This window comes from Cyprinodon tularosa, unplaced genomic scaffold (genome assembly GCF_016077235.1).
Source record: "Cyprinodon tularosa strain WSP-4 unplaced genomic scaffold, ASM1607723v1 ctg187, whole genome shotgun sequence".
NCBI lineage: Eukaryota > Metazoa > Chordata > Actinopteri > Cyprinodontiformes > Cyprinodontidae > Cyprinodon > Cyprinodon tularosa.
Genome location: NW_024038657.1, coordinates 2,510,691 through 2,527,776, shown reverse-complemented (window position 1 = coordinate 2,527,776; position 17,086 = coordinate 2,510,691). Strand labels below are relative to the sequence as shown.

The 17,086-nt window shown below is 36.2% G+C and overlaps 1 protein-coding gene across 2 annotated transcripts; it reads left to right on the top strand.

The window, feature by feature from the left end:
• The first annotated feature begins 1,202 nt into the window (after nt 1-1,202).
• Nucleotides 1,203-15,570, top strand: LOC119782042 (6-phosphofructo-2-kinase/fructose-2,6-bisphosphatase 2-like). Of its 2 annotated transcripts, none has more exons than XM_038282790.1 (16): nt 1,203-1,336; nt 2,319-2,525; nt 3,421-3,546; nt 3,906-4,002; nt 5,473-5,539; nt 5,643-5,717; nt 5,956-6,012; nt 6,099-6,223; nt 6,793-7,000; nt 7,612-7,758; nt 7,837-7,941; nt 8,040-8,169; nt 10,041-10,103; nt 10,193-10,257; nt 11,246-11,440; nt 14,560-15,570. In XM_038282790.1, exons 2-16 carry the CDS (start codon nt 2,435-2,437, stop codon nt 14,608-14,610), a joined length of 1,602 nt encoding a protein of 533 aa, XP_038138718.1. In that variant the 5' UTR covers nt 1,203-1,336; nt 2,319-2,434; the 3' UTR covers nt 14,611-15,570. The 2 variants fall into 2 exon arrangements, with proteins under 2 accessions (XP_038138718.1, XP_038138719.1); XM_038282791.1 differs by lacking the exon at nt 14,560-15,570 and adding an exon at nt 10,494-10,572 and having other exon boundaries at nt 11,246-11,434.
• The last annotated feature ends 1,516 nt before the right edge of the window (nt 15,571-17,086 follow it).

Sequence of the window (17,086 nt, the reverse complement as noted above, 5' to 3'; positions counted from 1 at the left end):
GCTGTCCTGAATAATTTTACACTAGAAGCACATATCATACACATGAAGGGTTGTTTAACGTTACTGTGTATTAGTTAGACACTGTGAGCCTAGTTTCTTTCAAAGATAAAGATTTTGTGATTGCAATGATTTATGTGGCACATTTTATGTATAACATAAGATGTAGTATTAAAAAGGAATGCCACCGAATTTTTGTAATGCATATTCTTATTTATGATGTTTCAAGCTAATGAATTGTCTCAATTCTATCAATTATACTTAAACCTGTTGCAGAAAAAACAATCTAGCAAAACAAATCTTTGTGTTTCTAAACTGCTTTGTGTTTCGTTGTTACACTTGCTTTAAAACCAAAAATAAAACAAGGATCAGTAACTGATTTATTTTCTTCACGTTAGCTTATAGAAAATAAAGGGTTTAGTGCACAGATTAGGCCTCTGTGCATTTATATTTTTTTACATAATGTAATCAAGACTGCAGCGGGGAACATTTGGGGAATATCTAATATGACTTGTATTTTAACTTTATAGATTAGTTAAGTTTTTACCTTATTTTGACAAACCTTTGATTGTTTATTCATATTTAATTCATCTGTGAAGTCAAAGGAAAGTATGACTTTTTAGAACAAGATAGAACATTGTAATTGAAAGGGTCAGTTATGTAATAGAGTAAAACAAATTAAATCATGAAACTCTAAATCTGGAAATATATTCTAATTGTATATAGGGCAAAATATGATGAAAATCAAATGAGATATATAATTATTGCAGCCGTCCAACTCACATTTTAGTTATAGTGATCATACCAGTTATTTTGTAAGTGTGTTTCATCCAGCTAAAATATATACATGTTATGATGCAGTGTGAAATTTAATTATGATTTTTTTTTATATATTTTGTTATAGTTTGTTGCGTTATTGTTATTTTTACTATTTCTGTTTCTAACAATAATAATAATGTGTATTGTGTTTAATTATCATCAGTGTTTCATCAGATCCAGAGATTCGTCTGGCTTTAGTATTAAATTGATATCAATGAATTTAATCTGAAAGAAAATATACGTATATGAACAAGTTTTATGGCCGTGAAATTACACCTCCAATATGGCAGTTATGATAACGTAAGGCTTTGTTCAATACGTATTCGAATTACTTTATTTTGAAACATTCACCGGAAGAACTACTTTCACTGAAAAGTTCAACTTCCTGTATCAGAAAGGAGGCGGACCTGAAGCCGAGGGGGAAGAAGGGGATGTCAGCGTAGCCGCTTCAGGTCAAATAATAGCATCACTCACAAAAGTGGAGGACACCCCGGCACAATTTACACTTTGGCTCGTCTTGGTATGTTGCTGGTTTCATCTCAGTTGTTATGCTGCGCAGTTGCTTTCTATTTGTAAACGCAGAAGTTTTCAGGTCATGTTCGCCTTCATGTACAGTAGAAGCTCCGGTTGTTCGGTACAGTGTGTAACAGGTTGAAAAATGGCAAGAATAGATTCTGCTTTTAGGCTTAGATTCAGACATTTGATTCTTTTCATATTGAAATGATAGAAATTAAAACACCTAGTCTTTACAGTGCTGTTAACACCGCAGCTTTAAACTGTAAATACTCATATATTTACAGTTACATGGGGAAGTTGTAGCTAACACTCAACCGTTGAAGATCACTTTAATTAAGCTTGCTGAGAAGGAACATCTATATATATATATATATATATATATATATATATATATATATATATATATATATATATATATATATATATATATATATATATAATTTTAATTCTGTATAAATACGATTACATATATTTATACAGAATTAAAATTATATATAGATATATATAATTTTAATTATGCATATTATAATTTAGTTATGTACAGGTTTTAAGTGCATATATATTATTCTGGTGACATAAGTGTTGATTTTCTTAAAGTTATTGTTTAACTAAACATTTTATTTTAAGAGAGTTCCCACTTTAGGAATTGTTAACCATTGTTGTTAGCCATTTTTTTTTTAGACAGATTTATTTTGCATAAACAAGTGTAAACAAAAAGAAATTTCAATTAAAACAGCTCTAGACAATTTCATATTTTTAAGTGCAGCCTTGAAAACAGTAATAAATACATTAAAAAATAGTAATATAAACATATGACTGTATATTTACAGTTCTAACATTCATTTTTTTTATAAATAAAATGAGCATTTATGAAGAATATAATAAATAGCAATTTCAGTTACAAATTGTTTATCTGTGACAATGTAGGCATTGTTTTGCATTTTATTTAACAGAAATAATTATCTCTTGTTTTAATGTTCCCTTAGATCTAATATTATGCCAGCATCACGCTGCATGTGACATGTTACAGCACATTTCCCCGTGACCAGAGATCACTGTCCCTCCACCTGCTGTAACATTGGGGCGCAGCTCAAGCCCAGTCATGGCTGCCAGAAACCAGAAACCTCCTGCCGATTTAAAAAGCTCAGCTGAAGCCAAAAGGACGGACCAAAAGAACAATGAGAAGAAGTGCTGTGAGTGATTTGTTCCTCTGTTTACCAAAGGCAGAATGCATAACTAAAACTTCTAACCTATTCTTTGTTAAAGGTTGAACTCTAGGTGCCCCCTAGTTGGTGTATTATTTAGCAGGTTCTCTTATGATTTGGAAGTAAATTTCAAAATGCTTGCTTGATAAAGAGTCCCAGCTCTGTGTGCAATGTGTAACAGGATATAATACCATTTCAACCAGTGTGCAATGCTAAATGTCAACTGTGACGCACCATCTCCCATTATTGGTATGTGCACAGTGTGAGTGTATTGGAAAAAAGCATGCACAGATGCATTCACTCAAAGGGGCTGTAAATATTACAATGTCATCAGGACCGTTGTTTCAATGCATTATCCAGACTTTTTTTCCCCCATCAGGAATGTATGGCAGCTCTAACTTTCAACATCAAGCTTTTTCAAGTTCCTGCGTTTCAGTTCTGAGAATCTTGTGTCAAGTCTGTTCTCGTCAGCTCCTTGTCTGGATAGATTTATCTTTCCCTGTACACTGTAGAGCAGAGAAGGAAAAAAAAAAAGTAACAATATCCACTCCTTGTTCAAGCGTGGAAAGGTTGGAACATTGAACCAAGCCACTGTGCTTTGGAATACAGGGTACAATTAATCATAAACTGCTTCCTAAAAGATACGATATAATAAACATTACCCAGTTCAAAGACGTGCAGAGGTGACACTGGATCATTACATAACACTCCCACGTCTTGCTTCTAGTGTACGTGCTGTAATTCTTTCATAGTTGTTTATAAAATAAAACAGTTTGGCCTCCACACCTCTGAGCCTGGGCGTTAAAAAATGTCACACAGATCATGAAATGTTTTTTCCATGATTAAAAGACTAAATACTGTAATTTATGTCTCTGAACTGCAGCTTGGGCCTCCTATATGACCAATTCTCCACTTATGATAGTGATGATTGGATTACCTGCTAGGGGGAAAACCTACATGTCTAAGAAGCTGACACGCTACCTCAACTGGATCGGAGTTCCTACAAAGGGTCAGTACTGAGAAAAAACATGTCTGATCTTCATTCAGAGAAGAACATTTCATTTAAAAAATAAAGCAAATAAATACAACTAAAACATGATGACATTAGCTCTAATGGTGGTGGTCTACATTGTTTATTTGCCTTCAAGAAATCTTTCGCTTCAGGCTAAAAGGTTTCGGCTATTAGCATGCTCTAGCACTGCTGTGTTGATACTGTAGTTGTACCCTCTGTTTTCAGCTTTAAGGAATGCAGAAGAACCTGTGTAGCCGAGGCAGTTTAAACAAAGATCACTGCCTAGAGAGCGCACAGACTTTAATCCTCATCTCTTCCTCTCTATCTCCTTTTTTTCCTTTTTAAATATCTTGCAGTCTTTAATCTGGGAGCTTACAGGAGAGAAGCAGTGCAGTCATACAAGTCCTATGATTTCTTCAGACATGACAATGAAGAGGCGATGGAAATTAGAAAGTGAGTCAAAAGATCTTTATTGTGCCCACCTCTTAAACCATTACACGTTTATGCTGTTACAACTAGCCTTAATGCATTTTATAGGTATTTTATGTGATAGATAAACACAAACTGATGCTCATTTAGAAGGAGAAAGATACACAGTGACAAAACCATTTGCAAATAAAAATGTATTCTGCTGTAATATCCCTGCATAAAATTGTCACTCTGATTTATGTACCTTGTTAGTGTGGCGCCAGCTGCCATTAGATGTAATCCAATCAGTGAATAAAGTCCACCTGGTGTCATTTAATTGCATAGTACATAGAGTTATTCACAGGTTTGTTAGAGAACATTATAGAACTAAAAGAAGTCAAAAGAACAGTCCACACAGGTCGGATGTCTTTTTAGTCAGTGACTAGTTAATTAAACAACATCCAACAGAGCCCCAAATTTATAATGCCTCATGCCAAACCATAGTCATTCAGCTAAATTGTCAGAGTAAGCCTAAGAAAGAGTAGGATCAGGGTTACATTGGAGGAGCTGCAGAGATCCACTGGACGGGACTGGGACAGGTTGCTTAGGAGAGAACAAAATGAAACTTTTGTAGGTTTGAAAAGCTAGTGAGAGAAGAAAGGAAGAGATTAGTAGAAGGAAATTAAGGAAGATAGTCTGTCAGATGGTGTGAAATACCTGAGACTAGATAGACCATTTAATTTGTTTGTCTGATAAAAGCACAGAAGTGAAGGTCTGTGACCAGATTTGATGACTGATATCCCCTGAGGTAAAACGAAAGTAAAAGAAAAATCTCAATCTCTAAATTTGCCAAATACATGGTAAACAGGTTAAAAATATAATCGCAGCACAGTTGGAGTACTGACCCGGTGCTGAATTTAAATAACCTAGATTTTTATTTTTATTTTAAAGATCGTGCATAAATAATTGTGTATTTTTTAATTTCCCCTTCACAATTACCACTTTGTAATTTAAAGCATATTTATATGTGTTCAGACATAAAGCGACGCCTAAATCAAGGAATAAACTAACATTAAGCTATTATTGCATCATATCTTGCAAGTGGTAGAGGGTCAGGTTTAAATTATATACCGGTATGTATTAAAGGTTCTAACCTTTCGTTTTGATCAGCTTTCTATAAAGACACAATTTATTCCAATGTCTTTTAATTGCATCACCTAAAAGGAATAGTTAAAAAGTAAAAAAAATATATATAGACACATTTTTTGGGCTGGAGTTTCAGATGCTGCTCTACTGCTCTTAACCTTCAGATCTTTCAAAGGCATACAACACACAATGCTTAGATATATAGTTTAAGATCCATTAAAGAGACTGGATTTCTATTCAGGACTTGGAAAAAACACAGAGAAGTAATGTTTATGCTGGCTTGGAGATATTATTAGACTGTGTGACCTGTTCAAAAGAAGCAAATGCTGGTGTTTTTTCTAATGTGTTTCTCTTTTTGTGCTTCCATAGACAGTGCGCCTTGGTGGCACTGCAGGATGTTAAGACCTATCTGAATGAGGAAGGAGGCCAGATTGTTGTAAGGAGCTCGTCATATTAATGTTTTGCTTTTTGGTTGTTTGTTTGTGAATAAATATCAAGTTCAGTCCGAGTTAAATCTGATTATTCCTGCTGTTGGTCAGGTTTTCGATGCCACAAACACAACCCGAGAAAGGAGGACACTCATCCTTGATTTTGCAAAGGAAAATTCATACAAGGTCAGAACTACGCTCATGAATGGCGAATAAATACCCACACACTGCTCAGAGTTTATTGTAGCTCCTTTGAATAGTTAACAGACTTTACTGATGAAAAACTCTCAGCTGTCCTAGTTTATGGACAATCTGAAGCTTCGCTGGGTTTGTGCTGTGTCCCTTATTCACAGCTTATTTATTAATCCCATTCACAGTATGCCACACAGCAGGGATAAGATTTTTTACGCTTGCTTTGTTTCAGGTGTTTTTTGTGGAATCATTATGCGATGATCCAGATGTCATTGCTGAAAACATTCTGGTAAATATATTATTCTTTGTTTATCCAGTTAAAGGCCGAATCTGTAAATGTTAAAACATCGCTCTGAATCATCTTTTCAAATATAGGAAGTAAAGGTGTCCAGCCCTGATTACCCTGAACGGGACAGAGAAAGCGTCATGGACGATTTTCTAAAGAGAATCGAATGTTATAAAGTGACCTACCAGCCTTTGGATCCAGACGAACACGACAAGTGAGATCTTATTCTCTTTTTATCATTGTTATTCTTGTGGAAGAAGTTTTGGTTTTTCAGTATTTCATTCATGTAATTTACCTGAACCTTTTTTTTTTTTTTTATCATTTGTAGATTTTAGATGTTTTTTGTGTTTTAAAAAAAAAAACATAACAGGTTTGTTCTTGTTGCCATTGTTTAAAAAAAAAAAAAAGTGTGTTTTTCCTACTTTGTCCAACAGGGGGAAACAGCAGCTCGGTTAAAGAGTAAATGTCCTAACCTGTCCAACTTCTGGCAAATGGTTTACATTCTTTTATGCTTAAATTCTTTATTAAAAACTAAAATTGTGAGTTTTAATGTATGTTTTTCATCTAACTAAAATAACACCTTAGTTTTTAATTTGAAAATATAAGTGAGTTTGTGTGGTATCTTACATCTTGTTTACGTTGGAGCCTTCGAAGACTTTTAGACAACACAGGAAGGAAAGATATCTACTTTTTAACCTTGGTGGTGTCCCTGTGTCCTGTCTTGTCTTGTGTTTCTGTAAATATTTATGTTTGACTGCTATTTTTTTTATCTATGCCCTGCAGGAACCTGTCCTTCATCCAGGTCATAAATGTCGGTCGCCGTTTCCTGGTGAACAGGGTGCAGGATTACATCCAAAGTAAGATAGTCTATTATCTGATGAACATCCATGTCCACTCCCACTCCATCTACCTTTGCCGGCACGGAGAGAGCCAGCACAATCTGGAAGGACTCATTGGAGGCGACTCCGGTCTGTCAGAGAGAGGAAAGAAGGTGCTTTTTTTACTTCATGCTTTTTTTTTTAACTAAAGGAATTGCAGTTATCACCCATATAAATCTCTGAAATATGAAGGAAAGACAAGAGAGGTGTTTGCCAGATATAAACCGATACATTGGCCAATATTAGCATTTTTATTTCTTTATCCGCACCGGCCGATACATGCATCATTTGCCTATTTCTTAGTGACACCATACTCTAAGATCACATAAGGAGCAGGTTTAAAATTGTTTTTGATTGTGTAATTTTGTTAATATTAATTCCTTCATAGTCTGGAAAAGAACAGAATTTTAAGTAAAAAGATGAAATAAGATTTCCGTTTCAAGACTTTCATAGTGTGTTTGTTCCATACCTTGTTCCATCCATCCATCCATCCATCCATCCATCCATCCATCCATCCATCCATCCATCCATCCATCCATCCATCCATCCATCCATCCATCCATCCATCCATCCATCCATCCATCCATCCATCCATCCATTTATTTTAAAGCCTAACCCTGGGGATTCATGTGCTGTATATGTATCACCTGAAGCCATAATTATAACCTTATTGCTGACATGTTTTGCTGTCAGTCTAACTGTTCTTGTATCCTTTCTTTCACAGTTTGCTGTGGAGCTGAAAGCTTTTGTGAAAGAACACAAGCTGTCTGATCTGAAAGTCTGGACCAGTCAGCTGAAGCGCACCATTCAGACTGCAGAAGAGCTGGGTGTTCCCTATGAGCAGTGGAAGATTCTGAATGAAATTGATGCTGTGTGTGTCCTTAGAAACCTTCTGAAGTCACCGATCCACATAGAAAGACGCACCTGATTGATGCTTTCTGTGTTTCAGGGAGTGTGCGAGGAGATGACCTATGCTATGATTGAGAAGAAGTATCCAGAGGAGTTTGCTATGAGAGACCAGGACAAGTATCATTACCGATACCCTGGTGGAGAGGTAACAGCCTTTTATTTTCTCCTGAAGGAGCTTTAAATAATAATATTCTACTGGTCATGCTGCTTTTAGCAAAATATCTGCTGCTCATGTCTTTTCAGTCCTACCAAGACCTGGTCCAGCGTCTGGAGCCGGTTATCATGGAGCTGGAACGGCAAGGCAACGTTCTGGTCATCTGTCATCAGGCTGTCATGCGCTGTTTGCTCGCCTACTTCTTGGACAAGGGCGCAGGTTACATGCATTAAGAAATGGCTCTGCCTTACATTACATGTGTTAAGTTTAAAATGGGAGTTTCATATGGTAAACCAACACAAAGGAAGGCAAATGAAAATCATAAATAGCTTTATTTGTTTTGGATAAAAGCTGAAAAGTGTGTAGTAAATTTTATATTTAGTCCTCCTTTGACTCCATGCTTTGTAGAACCACCCTCTTCTTACGGCTTTAAATCTCTTTGGATCTCTACCAGCTTTTCAGATAAGTACTAGAATCATGTTCTCAAACAAGGTCAGACTGAATGAAGAGTTTATTTCAACATCAATTACAAGTTCTGCCAAAGCCCCTTAATGTGATTGACTGCTGGAATTTGATTTTGACCCTTTTAAAGTCCTGCATTTGTCTTGAACCTTTGCCTCAGTCTTCTAAATCTTTTGCATTCATTTGGAGGTTTCATCATCCGTTGCCCTAGACTTGAGCTCCATCAAAAATAAACCATCAACTCTTAAGTAGCTGCAGAATATTTTTCAAACCACCTGTTATTTTCCATCCAGCCTACAATAATGTGCTACCTTGTGCTGTCCAGTAAAAAGTGAAACATTTCCAGGTTGTATAATAAGCTCTGCAAGGCACTGCAACAGATGAAAAGCCAAACATCTGTGTAAAAAGAGGGGCTGAATATCATTACATCACCAGACATTTTGTGGTTTAAGAGCTGCACCTTAATGACGTGGACGTAGTTTTAGAAAAGTCTGTAACTTGCTAAAAACAGCTTTTAACAGCTCCATTGTGCGATTTAATAGAGATGTTTTTTATTTTACTGAGGTCATGTGCAGACTTCACCAGACTGCTGCAGAACAATAACACTGGGTGGTGTTTTGATATATTACAGGCAGGAACATACTGTTTTTTTTATTTTTTTATTTTTTTTTTGTAGTTAACCCATTACTTCTAAATTGATTATAAACAGGCTTTAGTGATTGGGTTATCAGGTAGTTAAGTCTTTCTATCTTGGGATTGTTTGCAAAAAGCTCAAGAATGCAGAGAAAATAATACTTTCTCCATAATATTTGAGTTTTTCTGTTTTTTTTTTATCATTTGTTTTTACTAGACTCCCTGAATCTGTTTTATTTTATTTCTTGAAATATGAAAACCTTTTGTTTGCGTCTTTGCGTATACATACTTCTATTTGATGTAGTGATTTAGTTATTACATTTGAATCTACATTATTTTTTAAAACGTAACCCTATAAATGAACACCCAAGGGGCAATAATCAGGAAACTTCGAAATAAAAGGTTTAAAGTCAGGGGATTTTCATAGAAAAATAAACATAATTCTTTGTATAAACTGGCTCTAATGTCCACATTCTTCACACCAGAAACAAAAAAGTCACACCAGTCTGTGAAGCAAAGCATTGATTTGTATATGATTAAATAATGACAATTCTCTGTTCTTACATAGCAACAACAAACTCAACACTTAGGTAAAAAGAATGTGTCGTGAATACTGTAAAAACAAGGAAAAACTAAACAAAGGGAAATATCAGGATTATTCCATACAGTTTCTTTTTGTGAGTAGAGCTTAAATGCATGTGTTGTCATCATCACAGCTTTATTTCTGTGCTCGGTTAGATGAGTGTGCAAACCAAAGATTGTGCTCTGCTCTGACTGGTATTTTGTCTAAATATACTCCCACCAGTGGGCATGTCGCCCTGCAGACTTAGTCACAGCAGTGTGTTGCTCAGAGCAGCAGAGCATGGGTGTGCCTTCCTAAGGAAGAGAGAAAAAATAAACATTTATAAGATGAGAAACTGAATAATAATAATAATTAAAAAAAACAAAGCCTGACCTTACAAGTCTCTTTTTTTTTACTACTTTCTCTGGCTTAGACGATTTACCCTACATGAAATGTCCGCTGCACACTGTCCTCAAACTCACCCCAGTGGCCTATGGTAAGTCATCATTTGGCTTGTAAGGAAATCAAACATCATCTTTCCTTGTTTTCATTGTGATACATTTTTGCTCTCTCTGCCTCTACTAGGATGTAAAGTGGAGATGTTCGATCTAAAAGTGGAAGCTGTTAACACTCACAGGGACAGACCTCTGGTAAGTTATTTTAACTAAAGCAGTCAGGCAGGAGCCTCACTTCAAGGAAAATGTGGGCTGCTGCAGAGGGCAGCTTGCTGACACAGGAGAACTATTGTTATAAATCCAACCAAAATAATACCCTGCAGTATCTTATCTGCTAAAAGAAGACAGATATCCAGCCAGCCAGGCTAAGGTACCATCCAATTGAAATATTTTATAGGGCTTGATATTTATGGAAGTATTTGTATTTCCAGACTTCATTCTCCATCCATCCATCCATCCAACCATCCATCGATTCATCCATCCATCCATCCATCCATCTCCATACACGAAGTTGGTGTTTTTCTGCATTTATCCATCTCTCCATCATCTCTTTCATAGACTCATATTACCACACAGCATCCATACTTTAAAACTGGGATAGTACATTAAGACTTATAGCGTGGAATTTTAGAATAAAAAATAAAGTACATTTTAAGTAATTTTAGTCAGTCAAGACTAAATCTTCTACCAACATATGGGTCTGTGGCCAGTGTGAAGGTCTTCTTATATTTTTCATCTTACTGCCTTTATTGAGTTTATTTTAAACATCAGCTTATGCTTTGTTTAAATAATATATTATTGAACATTAGCAGTGATTTGGATGAGTGTATCCCAGAATAAGTTTGGGTTTTATCAAGATTAGACAATTCCAAACAAAAACTTTTTTGATTGTAATGAATCCGATCATTCCTCTGACATACGTCTGTCTGCCTTCTTTTACTGATAAACGACAAGCAGACATTTTCACTGCTTCTGAAGTTTGTTGTGATTGGCTGCTAAGTGTTAGACAGAGTGGGTGTTAACCCAGAAGCACATTAACTGAGAAACCTCTTGTTAATTGCAGTGAGGAATATCCTGTCTACTGAAACCCATATGGCAGTGACCTTTCTATTTCTGACTGTTTTAGCCACAAAAACAAATGACTGATTTACCCAATCTCATCTTTGTGCTCCTGTTTCAACAGAACAAAGTGAAAACAAACACCATGCCGGCACCTTTGTTCCGTAGGAACAGCTTCGATCCGCTGTCCAGCCAAGACCAAATTAAACGGCCGCGTCTGTTCAGCATGGGAAGCCTCACACACTCACACATGTTCCCTTCTTTTCCTGCCTCACTCTTTTCTGATGTGTCTGAGGGAGCTGAACTGCTGCAAAATGAGGTCAGTGTCTATCACAGATGTTACTGTTGTCTTTCAGCGTGCAAAGGTGGACTTTATTTAAACCAGCAAAATGTCAGCCACATAGACTAGTAAACTAGCCCCACCCAATCATTTTTGCCTGCAAGTTTCGGGGTTTGAGTGCGTGACAACAAAGCTGTGCGACGCTGGAGAACGCACAACAAGGAAGATGGCAACATCTATTGAACAGTAGCATTCACTGCGGCAGCAGCAGCTTTCAATGGAGCGCTCCATTGAAAGTTAAAACTTCTCTTTTCTGATGCTGCTGTTCAATAAAAGTATATTTTAAGATCATTATACTTCAAAGCGTCACTATATGTTCCATTTACCGATTTAATGCCTAATTAAAAAAACTATTTCCCAAGTTGAGAGGACCGCGTCAACCAGCGGACCTCCGAGGCTAACGTCAGCCAGGGCTAACCACAGCCCGTCTGCAGCCGCCCTCTCTTGGCATATTCGTGTGTGAAGGACCGCTGGCTCTGATGGCGATTTTTGACTCAGCTTTGGAATCAGTTTTGGAAGGATTAGACTAGGGGTTTTCATTGAAACGTAAACAGGAAGAGGTTCTACACTCATTCATTTTTGAGAAGGACGTATTTGCCGTTTTACTGACAGGCTGTTTGTTTACACCCCCCCACCAGCTTCCTGCTGCGCTTACTGCATCACAGTCAGTTGCGCTCATTGGTCAGAGCGTTGGCCAATACACACAGACATGGTTTGAAAAACAACGGGTTGTTCTTATCAACAATCTTCCGATCTCTCAATCATCGGGGCCAGACTAAATTACACTAATCTCACATTTAGTCTGCTTTATTAGGCTATCCTACACAGTGTTTTAGAGTATATTTGTAAAATGGCTATAAGAATTAATTTGAAGAAGAACAACATAAAAAAAAAATCACATATGACCTATATAATTACATTTGCATGTATAGAAACATTTGATAACGCACACAAAGCTGCTCTAATTATCAGGTATACTCTACAATGAGTGGAACATTGGACACAAACTTTTTGATCATCAGAAGATGAAAAACATTAGGTAGATATGCAAATGTGATCACTTACCATCAGCAATTTGAAAGAGATAGCAGCTGAGATTTCTGCATCTACATTTAGTGTACAAAAATGTCTGGTGTCATTGATATGAGAAGGAGGCATTTAGGGTGATGACTAGATAGAGAAAGTCCTCCATTTGCTGTCATTTGACTGTCAGGAATTAAATAGTAGAATATATATTATCTTTTGGGCCTTGGGTGTTTTGCGTGTCCTTGAATTTTTTGTTTATACTTTAATCATTTGTTAGATCAAGTTGTATAGTGGCTTGCAACAAAAAAAAAGGAAATAATGATTTATGGAAATACCTACAGAATTTGCTCCTTTATCACAGGAAATTTTGTTTGTGTGAACTGTGGTATAAGGAGTTAAAATTTTGTCATGAAATAAACAGCTTCTCTCTGGATGTCGCCACATAATTGCTGCTTTCCAATAAACTGTGGTGCTGAAAGAAATCTGCAGCAGCTACTTCTCACCTGCCTTTGTCTTCATCAGGTTATGCATCAACACAATAATCAGTGGTTGAAGCAAATAAACACATAACATACATCTTCCATCCATTAAAATAAAGAGGTTTTTGTCCATAAGGTGTGTGTAGAAAAACAGGGAGACAGAAGCATCCTTCTGCAATGCATTTCTTACAGTGGGAAATGCATCTTCTCCACCTACTAATTATACCTGCCATCTGTGCACAGTGCTGTTACAAAATGTGGCTGTCTTTTAGACGCACAAAATGAATTTAACCTGCTCTCGCTGTGACAGTGAGTAGCACCCCCAAAAACCACAGTTAAATAGAGCAGTCCAGACCACTTATCCATGACCCACACAATCGTGGTGGATCACTTTCAAAACACCCACTATTTGCAAGGGATTTTTTTGTTTTGTCTGGAAAAACAGTTTAGGTTTTTATTTGGGATCTTAGTTGATCAGGCCCTATGCATTGAAACATCACACCAAACATTCCAATTTTATAGCCACACAAGGCTCTTTGGCCATCAGAGTTGACCTAAACAGTCTTTAAAATGTTATTTTTTTACTCTGACAGGGCTTACTACTGTATTCCTTGTGGTTTCCTGTGGGTGTTTGTGTAGGAGTTAACCGCAGTCAATTCAGTTCTTGTGTAGCTGAAGTAATGGCAGATTTATTTTTTTATTTTTTGTGGAAGTCCGTGAGAGCAGAATTCCTGCAGGAGTTTATTTTGCCACTCACTTTGTTCAGACAAATCATGGGCTAAATCTCCTGGAACACTGAACTGCTTATATAGTTTTAGACTTTAGGTTTGCTTTTTGGAAATTAGAGAAATTGGGCAGAAACCTTCAGCAGCTATAGACATATGTGAGGTTAGATTTCCAATTGTGTTTATAATGCAAAGAAGAGGGATTGGATGGTATCATCATTAACCAGTTTGTTTAAAGATCAATCTGAGGCCAGAAGTATATCAGTTGATGGATCATTGCATATTTTGCATATCTTTAAGGGACCACCTTAGAAAACTGAAAGAGGGACCTGATCAGCTGCAGGTTGTTGGATCCAGATACTGTCTGGTCCCATTAAAGTAGTTTGCAAAAGTTTAATACACCTAAAACTGTATCCAACTTTTGTCAAATTAAAACCCTGATTTAGAAAACCATATTGTGGGCCTGCAGCGTAAACTCCCAACAGAATACATAAATATTTGTTGTTGCGACGTGAAAAAGATGAGAAAAACTGAGGAGTAAGTCAGCCTGCACAGAATGTTACCTAAAGTTTGTGAATCAAGTTTTTGAAGTGAATAATTCAATATTCAGGCTATTTCAGGATAAATGACATGAGTGTTTCCAGTGTTATTGCATGTGTCGTTGCCCACAAAGTGACCTTTATTAACATGGCTGCACTTCTAAACCCCTGAAAGTGCCAGGAAATATGTCTTACTCTGGCTACAACCCTCAGAGTTCAAATATTAACTCCTGTTCAGTGCCAGTCAAAACAAATACTGTTTCCCTGTTTGGTTCTGTTGCTTGATTTAATGCTTTCCACTCTTCTACCTTCTCTTTTCAATCTGGCAGGACCCTGTGAATGGCTGTAGCACTCCAGATACAGAAGAAAAAAACACATAAGGAGGTAGTTTAATCTAATCTACCTCAAGAAACACCCGTCTCCTTCACATCAGCGTTTCCATGCCTTCCTTCTACCAACCAAGGCTGGTTCCTGTGTGAATGTCCAAGTTTCGTGGATCATCGGTTAAATTTTCAGCTTTCATATTCCTCTCCTGTATTAAGAGCATGTATTTGTTGAGTTAAACCTTTGTGTTATTTTGGGTGTGTTTGTTTAAGCATGGTTTTGCACATATATGTACGAGCTCACAGCTTCTGAATGATATTTTATCTGCACTGTGATCGTGCCAAATGCGCAAAAAGATTTTTAGACTAAACTTGGAATGTCATAATCTTTAACTGAGTCAGTATAAAAGGGAAGAAAACGGCCTCTGCAGAAACAGCCTTGATTTGTCCTCTGATAGCTTTTCTATTTTAACTTTCATTTGTAAACATTCCATTGCATTGTGTATCCTTCCTTATTGTAATCTGACTGTGAAGTAATTATTCTCTTTTAACCGTGATTGAAGCTCATGCAGCTGCTTTTGTTAGATTCAGCACACAGACACAAGCTCTAAAAAAGGATTAAACACTGTCTGACCCTTTAAAAGTGCAAGAGGTACTTTAACTTTGCTTTAGTCAGAAAACAATTCAGTTATTTCTATCTGTGTTGTGTTTGAATGTATCCTTCATTTTATATTAAGACTCCAAAGATATAAACCCTTTCAGGGACTTCAGATTGATTCAAAGAAGTGTCAAAATGTTCATTAATGCTGGAGTTTTGTTGATGTTTGTAAATTCCATTTTGCAGCAAATCTGTAAATTGAAACAGTGCCTTTATTTAATTGAGTAAGAGTCTGTTAAGAATAGCAATTACTTGGATTTAAAGGTCTACAATTAGCTAAATTGAATTTATGAATGAAAACAATAGTAATATATTTGTAAATTTTTAAAAAGAGCTTTAAATTTTGCACACAATTATTTTAAAAAAAGGGAATTTTATTGTAATTGCACACTGACTGCCGATTTTGAAATAAAAAAATCAAGTTATCCTGAAAAGCTGAACTCATTGGGTGTAACTTGAAATCCAGACACGCATCACCAGGTTCAAACCAAAGAGTGTCGTTTCTGTGTGTTTATAGCATCTGCAGACAAATCTGGTTCCCTCAGGAAAGAAAACACCAAATGACCTCAGAACAATCAGTGGTTTGCCCATTTCCTGTGAAGAACAAATGATGCAAGTTATATGCAACTGTATCACCTCTAAGTCTATAAAAAACAACAAATTTAGACCGCAAAGCTGCCCCATAAAAAAAAAAAAAATTATTTAAATGAAGTACTTTGATCAAAGCATTTGAGTCACAATGGAAATGTAAAAGAAAACATAAATTATCAGTTTTCCTGGAAGTTCATCTTAGATTATTTTGACTCCTGGGATTGTCCTTGAACAAATGGATCTTGATTAAGAGATGTAAACAGTTCTCCCTCTTATATCCGTCATGGTCATTTGAATACTCTGATGGTAAGCATATAAGTGTATTTTACATTGGCTAAGCATCATGGTTTATCTAAGATGGCAGTAATTGGGCTAGTTAAAATATATGCTGTAGGACTATTTTGTGGTAAAATGTCATGACAAATAAGAAAAGGAAATAAAGAATTTACTGTGCAGAGCTGTTAAGCTTTATATCAAGCAACCCAATCCATCTGTTTAGATCAGTATGATATATTAACCAGCTCTTGAAGCATGAATGCCCTGTAGCTCTCTTTGTCTGATAGTCATGGGGTGGTTATTACTATAGATAAAGATTATTTATAGTGTTGATATAAAGCACTAAGGACCAATGTGTTCCCCTGAAAGGACCTTCAACTTTCAAATACCATTTAATCTTTTAGCCAAGTGTAACCAAGTAGTGTAAAATGTTCAGGTAAAAGAGCTTGAATGGTCTAAAAGGCTAAAACTGAAAGATACCTCAGCAACAGTGAACATATTTTTGCCATTTATGGCTACCTAAAGTAAAATAACACATCCTTTTTCTTATTTTGTCACATTACTACTATCAGCTCCAGGGATGTATAGGTATTTCATCATCATGGGATGAAACACAAACCATGTATCGTCTTCCTTCCACTTCATAGTTGTTTACTAATTTGTGCTATTCTATGATCTGCTGGTGAAGGTTCACAGTCATCCAGGTCATAGCAAATTGGAACAATCGAAACGAAGATGGTTCCTATAATCTGCAAGTTTCATAACCAACATCTCATCTTCCAATTTGCATGTTATCAAAACAAAAACAAGGCTTTGTTGGGCTACTGTATGAAAACTCGAACTCAACGCTATTTCTGTCATTTTGAAATTAAAAAGCTTCCTGGATGGGAAGCGAAACTTCTTCAAACTTGGAACCAATGTCCAGTGAATTCTATTTCTTAATTTTCTTTTTTTTTTCTTTCTTTTTTTTTTTTATGTCTATTCTATGATATAAAACTCCCATTGAAA